The 11,364-nt window shown below is 24.0% G+C and overlaps 1 protein-coding gene across 1 annotated transcript; it reads right to left on the bottom strand.

Annotated features, from left to right (window-relative positions):
• Nucleotides 1–5,222: 5,222 nt before the first annotated feature.
• On the bottom strand, nt 5,223–5,372 carry BBK36DRAFT_62536 (hypothetical protein; the record flags this gene model as incomplete). Its single annotated transcript, XM_024898388.1, has 1 exon — nt 5,223–5,372. A coding segment is annotated over one exon (150 nt), but the record flags the coding sequence as incomplete, so codon positions are not given.
• Between the last annotated feature and the right edge of the window lie 5,992 nt (nt 5,373–11,364).

Raw genomic sequence — 11,364 nt, 5'->3', positions numbered from 1 at the left:
TAAATATTATAAAGTATAAGGTATAAGATATTACTATTAGTAATTAAGGCAGGCTAATTTAAAACTAGTGTTTTCTTTAGAGTATTACTATCTAGGCACTAATAGATTGCTATTTAGGCACTGACTAGCTTAAGTAGGTATAGTAGGGGTCTATATATAAGGGCTTATAGAAATTTCCCTTAACTTTAAAAATTTATAAAAAATTCTAGAAAAATATTTAAAAGAAATAATTAAATTTTTAGCTTCTTTATATAGTTTAATTATATATATTTTATTTTATTTTTATTTTTTAGCCTATATATAGCTTTAAAAACTAATTTCTTCTTAAGATAGCATTTTTTAGCTAAGTAGTACTTTTTAAAGTATACACTTTTAAAAATATTAAAATTTAAATAAAAAGCTATATAGCTATATAAAAAGTTACCTAATTTATTTATTATATAGTATATAAAATATAGCTTTAAAATAGTCTAAGTTTCTACCTCTTTATAAGCTACTAAGTAAGGATAAAAAATATAGAAAAAATATTACTAAGCTCTTTAGCCTAGGCTTAAGCTAATTATATTTTTTTTATATTTTCCTTAATTTTTTTAAATATACCTAAAGGAAAATTTTAAGGTACTTCTACTAGTGCCTAGATAGTAATCTATTAGTGCCTAAATAGTAATACTCTTTCTTTATTTCTTATATATATAAAATTATAATTAAGGTAGGCTAAATAAGAGGGATTTACTATAATACTAATAATTAAAGTGTTAAAAGCTGTAATTAAGAGTAAGGGTAAAAAAATAGCTATAATTAATAATATTATAGTGTTATTATATAAGCTATAGAGTATATTATAAATTTACACTATAAATAGATATATAGGCCTAGGACTGTAGGTGTAAATATATAAATTTTTAAACAGGCATAGACTATTATAATTTAAATAGAGATTTACTATAGTTTAAATAAGAGGACTCTTAATATTAAGTATATTAAAGACTTAATTATTAACTAATATTCTTTCCTTTCTTTTATTTAATATAAGAAGTTAGCCTTAGCCTTTTATAGTCTTTTTTTAATTATTAATATTAGCACTAATATATAATTAGTTATATTATATTAATAAAAAATCTTTTAAATATAGCCTTACTAATTAAAAATAATTACTTAGGCTTTTTTATTTTAATAAACTTTTATATTAAAATAGTAATAATATAGTTTTAAGTTAATTATAAAAAAATACTAATATAAGGTATTTTTAAGTTTAAAAATCTTAAACTTATTTTTATTAATTAGTAGTAAGTTATTAATATAAATAATTATAAATATATTATTTTTAATATAAAGTTTATTATTTACTAATACTATTTTAAAGCTAAAAGTAATAAGAAAATTAATAAAGGTTTTATATTAAACCTTTAATACTTACTTTAAACTATATAATACTTTTTTTAACTTATAAACTTACTTTAAATTACTTTAAAATCCTATAAGTTATTTAATATAAATATCTTCTTTAACCTTATTATATAAAAAGGCTATTTTAATATTTATTTACTTAATTTTTAAATTTAAGGCAGCTACTATTATAAATAAAGCCTTATAAATTATTAGCTTTATAATAAATATAAATATCTTAATATAATTAACTTTAGTAATTTATTTAAAGCTTTAAATAATTTAATATACTTTATATCTAGTTATTTAGTTATTAATTCTCTTTTTAGCTTATAAACTTATTTATTATATAAGATATTTATATTAAGGTTAAGGTTAATAAAGATCTAGGTATTATTATCCCTTAAGGCTTAGATTTTATTAATTATTTTTTTATATTATTAATTTTAAAAAAAGCTATAGTTTACTTTTTTAAATATTATAGATTTAATATTATTAATATAAGACTTAGTTAAGGCTATAAGTATAAAGATATTATATAAAGTGTATTTTTTATAAAAAGGGTATTAAAGTTTAAGGTATTTTAAGATATTATAATTATTATCTTATAGTCTTAATTATTTATAATTATTTAATTTAAGACTAAGCCTTTATTATAAAGGCGCTATAATAATTATAAATTATATAAAACTTATTTTTTAATATTACTTTTTAACTAATAGCTGCTTTTTAATCTTAGTCTATATACTTATAAACCTAATAGTAGTTATAAGCAGTTTAAAAATAATATTTAGCTTAAAATATATATTTAATAAGCTAATTACTTTTTTTTTAAAGTAAAAAGGTAATAAACACTACTTAAGGGGTCTTAAAAAATAACTATATTCCCTAACTAAGCTTTACTAAGTTAAAGGGGATATTAATTTATAAAAAGGTTATTAACTTATAAAATACTTTAACCTTAGTATATATACTATATAAATTAATATATTATTTTAGAAAATTATTATTTCTATACTTAAAAAGGCTATTTTACTTAAATATAGTATTATATTATATTAAGAAGCAGCTTAATAGTATTTTTTTAATAAGAATTATAGAATTTATAGTTTTTATAGTACTTTATTTTATATAGTATATATACTTTAATAAATATACCTTTTTTTTATAAATTAATAACTCTTTTATAAATTAATATATCTCTTATTTTAGTAGAGCTAGGATAGGAAACGCAGTTGTTTTTATAATAACCCTTAGGGAAGAAAAAGGCTTAATTTAGCTAACTAAAGCTATTTAGGAGAGGAAAAATAATAATACACAGGCTATGCTATAGTAGACTATAGTTATAACTAAGGTTATATACTAGAGTATATATAATATATCCCCTTTAAGACTATAAGGGCTATAACTAAACTTAATAAAAATAACATTTAATAATATAAAGCTTATTAAAAGATAAGGCATCTTGCTATAATAAATAAAAGAGGATATATTATAAGAAAACCTTTTTATATATAGCCTTTATTAAGATAGAGCTTTTTTTAAGATAAAGTATATCTAGCCCTTTTTTTTAAGTAGATCCTTTTTAGTAGTCTTACTATTTATAAGACTAATAACTTTAGTATAGTTAATGCGCTTTATTAAGCCTAGACTTTAAATAGCCTTTTTCTTAAGGTAAATCTAGTTAGTTAAAATAGCTATTAATCTTAAAGTGTTACTTAAGGGCTGGTTAAGCTATAAAGTTAGTACTATAAGTAAAGTGCTTTTTATTTTATAAGTTTCTTTATTATAGATTTATTCTGCTAAATAAAAAAAGAGAAATAAAGAATAAGGAAAAAATATAAAAAAGATAAAATAAGGGGAAGCTAAGGGCTCTTAGGCTTTAAAAGTAAAGCTATTATAGCTTTTAAGAACCTTGCTTTAGGCAAGCTATAAAGTTAGTGCTATAAGGAGTAAGGATATAATAAGTTATACTACTTTATTATTATTATAAGTTAGGTAAGAATAACTATTTTTAAGAGCTTTATAAATTTAGTATGTTTAACTTATTAAAGAGGCTTTATTAAACTATCTGCTGCTATTTTTAAGATTTTAATTTATATAATATTAAAGTCTCTTTTTTTAATATAGTTAATTATTTACTTATATTAAATATTAATATATCTAGTTTATATAATATTATATTAATTTATAATTATAAGTTTTATATTTTAAAAATTTATAAAAAGTATTATAAGTTTATAATCTCCTGCTTTAAGTTTATTAAGTATCTTTTAAATTTAAATAGTAAAGGATCCTGCTAATATTAAGTTTATAAATTTAGCTTTTATACTACTAATAGCTATAATTATTTATTTTTTTAATTTTTAATAAACTAGTTTATTATTAATAAAGATAATATAGCTAGCTATAAAAAAGCATTTAGCTAGGTTATTAATAAATAAGATATTTATATAAATATAAGGATTAAGTTTATAAAAGTTATATTTACCTTTAAGCTTGATTTTTAGGTTAATAGTCTTTTTAAAGTATTATAGAATATATTTTAAGATCTTTTTATAATTAGCTATAAGTCTTATATTAGCCTTATAAAGCTTTTAAACTATATATATAATATCTAGTCTTATATTAATTAATAAATAGTTTAAGCTTTTAGTTTATTTTAACTACTTTTTTAATATTATAATAACCTTATTCTTCTTTTAGTTAGTAAGAATTTACTTTTTAAGTAGTTATAAAGTCTTAATAGGCTTTAGGTTATTATTTATAAACTTAAAGAGGATCTTATTAATATATTTAGCTTATAGAAGGACTATTATATAATTAGCTTAATCTTTTTTAATTTTAATATTAAGGAAAATAGCTATATCTCTTAAAGCCTTAATTTTAAATAGCTTAGCTAGCTTTTTAATAGCCTAGTTAATTATAGCTAGCTTTAATATAATAATAATTATATTCTTAATATATAGAATAAGTATTATATTATCTTTACTTATAAATATATAAAGCTTTAAAAAAATAAGTTAAAATCTAATAATAGTTAAAAGGTTTATTACCTTTTTAAACTATTATAAAGGTATACTAAAATAATTATATAAAGCATATAAAAGTTAGTAAATATAGCTATTATAGTTATTAAAACCTTAAGGTTATTTTATATATACTTTATTTTTAATATTAGTATTAAGAAATATAGTAATAATATTAAATTACTATTACTTTAAGTTTTAAATTACTATTATTATATAAAAAACTTTAACTAATACTAAATAAGCTACTATTATATAAATATCCTTAATAATATAGTTTAATCCTTATAGCTAGTCTTTATATATAACTAGTCTTACTTTAATAATAAAGTCTTAATTAATAAAGTATTTAATATTATAAACCTATTTATTATTAAGAATAATTATATTTTTAAGTCTTTAAACTAACTTCTAGGTCTTTTAGTTAATTAGGCTATTAAGCTGCTTTTTTATTATTAAAAACTACTTTATAATATAATTAGACTTCTTTTTAGTTTTATACTAGTTATAAGTATTAAAAAGTGTGTCTCTTGTCTTGATTAATCTTATCTACTAGACCGGGCATATAGCTTCTACTTATGCCTTTAACCAAATTAACCCCCTGCCACTTATATACTAGTACTTCCTATGTTAGTGCCCCTTATTTTAATACTCCTACTTAATAATATAGGACTATAAAAGCAAGCTCTTACTGGCCCTGTGCATTATAAGGAGGTAGTAGATTTATATTTACTCTTACTGACTCTGTACTGGTAATATTATTAAGACTATCCTTCCTTTTTATATTAAGTGTAACTAGTTATTTTCTTAAACTTCCTTGCTAGCTATTTCTACATCTATAAGTTTCCTTAGACCTAGGGCTTTATAGAATTTTGTAAAGCGGTCTTTTCCTAGTGGCTTAGTTAATCTGTTAGCTACTATCTTGTCTGTAGGTATATATTTAAGCTTGACTTCTCCTTTCTTAACTTTCTTATAAACGAAGTGGTGTTAGGTTTTAATATGCTTTAATCCCTTATGATTTATAGGGTTTTTTATAAGTGCGATTGCCCCTTAATTATTATAATAGATAATAACAGCACTAGGCAAGTCCTTAAACGACTTCTCCCCCTAAAGATCGGTCTATAACTCTATAAATAGCCTCTGCAGCTAGATGGCTTCCTTTATTATATTTATCTATGCTATATATTTAGCTTTATAGCTAGATAGTATGGTAGTAGCTTATCTTCTAAATAACTAGCTTATCTTGCTGCTGCTAATGTTAAAAACATATCCTAAAGTTAAATAATAGGTATCTAGGTCACTAGCCTAGTTAAAGTTGCTATAGCCATATAGCAGTTGCAGGTTCTTATAGAAGATAAGGCAGAGGTCCTTTAAACCTTAGATATACTTAAGGATTTATTTTACTGCTTGCCTATAAGATTTATTAGGATTACTAGTATAGCGACTAATAACAGAGACTGTGTATGCTAGGTCTGGCTGTATGCTTAATATAAGATATATTAAGGATCTAATTATTAACTAATACTTTTTTCTTTCCTCTGTCTAGTATAGGAAATCGGCCTTAGCCTTTTATAATCTCTTCTTAACTATTAGTATTAGCATAGGTGTGCAATTAGTTATATTATATTAACAGAGGACTTTCTAAATATAACCTTGCTAGTTAAGAATAATTAATTAGGCTTTTCTGTTTTAATAAATGCAGATGCTAAGGTAGTAATAGTATAGTCTTAGGTCGGTTATAAAGAAACGTTAGTGTAAGGCGTTTTTAAATTTTAAGATCTTTAGCTTATCTTTACTAACTAGCAGCAGGTCGTTAATATAAATATCTTTTATATAAAGCCTGCTGTCTGCTAATACTGCCTGGAAGCTAAGGGTAGTGAGGAAGTTAGTAAGAGTTTTATACTAGACCCTTAGTGCTTGCTTTAAGCTGTATAGCGCCTTTTTTAACTTGCAGACTTGTCTTAAGTTATCCTAGTAGCCTGTAGGTTGTTTAATATAGATGTCTTCCTTAACCTTGCTGTATAAGAATGCTATTTTAATATCTATTTGCTTAATTTCTAGGTCTAGAGTAGCAGCTATTATAAACAGGGCCTTATAGGTTATAGGTTTAACTACTAATATAAATATCTTAGCGTAGTTAACTCTAGCAATTTGCTTAAAGCCTTAGATAACCTAGTGTGCCTTATATCTAGTTACCTAGTTATCTAGTCCTCTCTTTAGCTTATAGACCTATTTTCCCTATAAGATGTTTATGCTAGGGTTAGGGTTAATAAGATCCTATATATTATTTTCTTATAAGGCTTAGATTTTATTTATTATCCCCCTATGCTATTAATCCTTAAAGAAGCTGCAAGTTGCTTCCTTAAAGGTTATAGGTTTAATGTTATTAGCGTGCGACTCTATAAGGGCTGTAAGCGCTAGGATGTTATATAAGGAGCATTTACTATAGAGCGGATATTAAAGTTTAGGATGCCCTAGAACCTTATTCTTATTATCTTATAGTCTAGGTTGTTTATAGGCATTAGACTTAGGGTTAAATCTTAGTTATAGTAGCACTATGTTAATTATAGACTTTATAAAGCTTGTTTTTTAATGTTGTTTTTTAGTTAGTAACTGGCTGTCAGTCTATATGCTTATAGACCTGGTGATAATTATAGGTAGTGCAGAGACAATGTCTAATTTAAAATGCATATTTAATAAGCTAATTACTCTCCCTCCTAGAGTAAGGAGATAATAAATGCTATTTCTTATAAAGCTAAGGAGAGTGCATTTTATTCCTTTATTATTAAGTTTCTTTTTCTAGGCTTATAAGACTAGGTGCTAAGTAGCAGTCCTAACAGTCCTAATATTTAATATATTCAGTTATTATCTAAAGACGTATTTAAAAGGTGTTTTATCTAGGGCTTTATATAGACTGCGGTTTTATAAATAGTTAACTGTCTTTAAGACCTCTAACTAGTATTATCTAGGTATATTACTGCTTATAAAAGTAGGCAGCAACTTATTGCAGATTATAATATTAAAATTTTCTGCAATGCTATTAGATTAGTGTTGCTCTATTAGAGATAACTTTAGTATAGTCCCTTGCTATATAGCCTAGATGTTAAAGTTATAACTGTTAAACTCCTTTACTTTATTAAGGTATATAATTTAACAGCAGCAGCCCTATAGCTCTTTATTTTCTAGGTATTATATAAAATACTATATAAATCCCTAGGCGCCTTATCTATTTTTAATAGCTCTACTTCTGCTAAAGCAACTATAGCTATTAATAAGTGTGATCTAGTATTATTCCTTTTTATAACTAATAATGTGGAATAGTTTATAAATATTAACATAGATTATATTAAAGATATACTCCCCTTACTATAGCTATCCTTAGTACGGTTTTTCTCTTATTTACCTATAAAGATAAGGCTTATAAAGGTAATATTCTTAAGCAATGTCTATTCTATTAACTATATCCTTAAGCCTAGTAAGGTTATTACTGCTAAAATAGCCTATCTAGTTATGCTATAGTTATAGTTAAGGATTAACTATATATAAGACAAGAGCTTATATAAATGCTAGGTCTATTACTAAATTAAGGGCAGGGAGGTCTTTAAGTTATTTTATATATAAAATAAGTGCCTATATAGGCAGAGAGTCTATTTATAAGATAAACAGCTTCTTAAAACGCTAAGCTATAATCTTAATCTTGCCTTTTCTAATTTTCTAGCTATCTTAAGCTATGCGCATCTCCCCCCTTAGGTTAAGCAGTTAGGTAATAGAGATTAGGTTTAGACTAAGCTTTAAGGTAAATAGTATGCCTATAAAGGTAATAGTAATAGACAGATTTTTATTTATATATTATTAAATAACTATGCCTATTCCTTCTACTATAATCTTTAAGTCCCTTATGCTATTAAGCATGCTGCTGTATAGTTACAGTAACCCTAGGAGAAATTCCTCTCTGCAGTATATAGCATGCTATCTGCAGCTAGAGTTAAGCACCTATACAGCTTAAAGACTGCAGTAAGCCATCCTTCTTTTTAAAAAGATATAAGGAAGTTATTATCTTTATTAAGCTTAACTCTAGCCTTAAGGGTGGCAAAGGCAGGGTTCTTTTTGCTTAAGTTAGGGTTTAAGGGACAGCCTTAATAGCTTTTTTTATCATCCTAGCGCCTCTTTTTCTCTAAATATAGCTCCTAGCAGCTATCCTTTATATAGCGTGTTTTTCTATAATGCATATAGCATAGCACCCTTACTATTATTAAGTCCTTATTATTTATTAATACCATGCATTTCTATATTAGCAGGGCTTATATATTAGCAGTACTACTTTTCTGCCTAACCTCTTTAGCTTTAGCGCTTCTAATAACGCTATTTAGTATAAGGAAGGTGTCTAAGTTATAATTTATCTAGAAGTTAATATACTAGATAAGGTATTAGTTACTAAGGCTATTAATAAACTTAAGGATAAGATAGCTATTTAGGAGCTTATGCTAATTTCCTGCCTATAGGAACCTTTCTTAAATAGTCTTAATCTGTTAAGCAAAGTCCCTTATAGAGTCTAAGGATTTAAGACTATAGTCCTCTTATTCCTTATATGCTGTCTAAAGCGCGCTAAGGCTAGTCTCTTAAAATTCTTCCTTAGTCTGCTAAAAAACATATTAGACAGTTCTTTCCTTACTTAGCATCTTACTTAGCAAGATAGACAGTATTATTTTAAAGATCCTAATATATTATTATTATTTACTCTTTTATACATCTAGCTAGGAGGTTAGAACTTTATCCTTAGTGTTATAGACGCTTAGGAGATCCTTAGCACCTATAAGGTTAATAATTACCTTTAGCTATTATTCTTAAGTAAGGTAGTCTTCTTATTTTTCTAGTCTTAGGAGCGATTTAAGGCTAAGGGCGTTAACTACTATAAGCTTAATTTTAAGGCCAGCCTCTTCTCTAGCTAGGTCTCTAGCCGTGATGCTGTCTCTTAGGTTACTGCGTTATTAAGCCATGTTATGCATTAGTCTCTGGCTAGCTTATAGTGGCGTGCAGACTTTATAACTAAATATATTAGTATTGCTTAGTAGCAATAAGATGCTAAAGATTCCCTTATCTTTATAATCCTTATTTATTTGCCCTAAGGTCAGTTGCCTAATTTTATCCAGGCTGTTACTGTTAGTCTTGTCTTTATTCTTATTCCCTTAGTCTTCCTATATTTCCTAGCCACTCTATATAAGTTATAGCAATTATTACAGTCTAGGACTAGCTATTAGGTTATTTAAGGATAGTAATCTTAACTGTCTTAGTTAACGGCTAGGTCTTGTCCTGTCTGGGTTAGTTAACTAGTGCTTATTCTTTATATCCCTGTTATATAGCAATTTCTAACTAAGACACTGCAGCTAGCAAGATTAATAGTCTAATAAGATAAGGAGTATTAGTACTTAGTAAAGTTAAGTGGAAGCCGGGCTTATAACCTGTTAAAAAGTATGTCTTTTATCTTAATTAATCTTATCTACTAGACCGGGCATATAGCTTTTACTTATGCCTTTAACCAGATTAACCCCCTGCCACTTATATACTAGTACTTCCTATATTAATGCCCCTTATTTTAATAATAAGGAATCTTAAAGCCTTTATTTAGCTATTAAGTAACCTTAATAGTTATAAATATTACTTAAGTAAGCTGCTTTTTAGTAATTTTATTATTCTTATAAATTTAATATATTTAGCTATTATTTTTTTATATAATGCCTTATAGTTAACTTAAGTAATACCCTTTTTAAAGTATTACTATTATTATTTATTTATTTATATTCTATTTAATTAATTTAACTTAACTTATTTAGTAGTAAGGATAATAAAGGTTTTATAAAATATTAAAGATAAGATTAAAAGGGCTTATAAGGCTAGGATAATAATATTAATAGCATCTTTATAAATAGCTTTAGGTTTAATTAAATATTAGTTATAAAAGTCTTAATAATCCTAGTTAGCTTTAGGAATATTATTTTATATCTTTTTTTATAAAGTAAGTTTAAAGGTTTATAAATACCTTCCTTTTTTATAATATTATAAAAGTTATTACTAAAGGATATTATTATTTTTATTAGCTTTAAAATATTTAGATTTATTATAAAATTAGTCTTTATTAACTATATAGTTAGCCTTTAAGATTTTTAAGATAGTAATAAGGCTAGCTGCTTAGCTAGTCTTTATAATAAACTTCTGCTATTATTTAATAACTTATTTCTTAATAACTTTACTAAATATTATCTATTTACTGTTTTTAATCTCTAGATTAATTAAGGTAGCTTTATATTTAACCTAAGGCTCTTCTTTATTATCTTTATAAGGATAGTTTATTTTCTAAAACTTAATATCTTTAGCTTTAATAACTTTCTTTTTATTAAAAAGGTAGACTTTATAAATATAGCTATTAAGTCCTTTTAAATTAACTAGGTATTTATAAGTTACTTTTATTTATATTTTAGTACTTTTTAATTTTTTATTACTTTATTTTTTAATATATACTATATATCCTTAAGTATATATATGCTTTATATTATAATTATAGTTAACCTATATTTTATTAAATATTTTCTTAAAAGGAGAAATCTTATTTTAATTAAATAATATTAGTAGTAAGTTATTAATATATATAGCTACTTTTATATATAATAGCTATAAAGTCTTAGGTAATTTAACTTTTAGGCAGATTACTTATATTAAGTTTATTAAAGTCTTACTAATATACTTAATTATCTTATTTTATTAAAGAGTATAGGCTAATAATATTCTTAATATAAATCCCTTTTTATAAAACTAATCTTAAATATTATAAAAAATAAACTTAGCTATATTATTAAAGGATATAGTCTAGACTTTATAGCTACTACTAGCTATCTTTACTTAGCGTTTTTAGCCTTTAAGCTTCTTTATAGTATTAAATCTTAATATAGCTAAG

Source organism: Trichoderma citrinoviride, assembly GCF_003025115.1.
Source record: "Trichoderma citrinoviride strain TUCIM 6016 unplaced genomic scaffold BBK36scaffold_29, whole genome shotgun sequence".
NCBI lineage: Eukaryota > Fungi > Ascomycota > Sordariomycetes > Hypocreales > Hypocreaceae > Trichoderma > Trichoderma citrinoviride.
The sequence above is the reverse complement of the archived record's forward strand: the minus strand, read 5'-3'. Positions and strand labels throughout refer to the sequence as shown.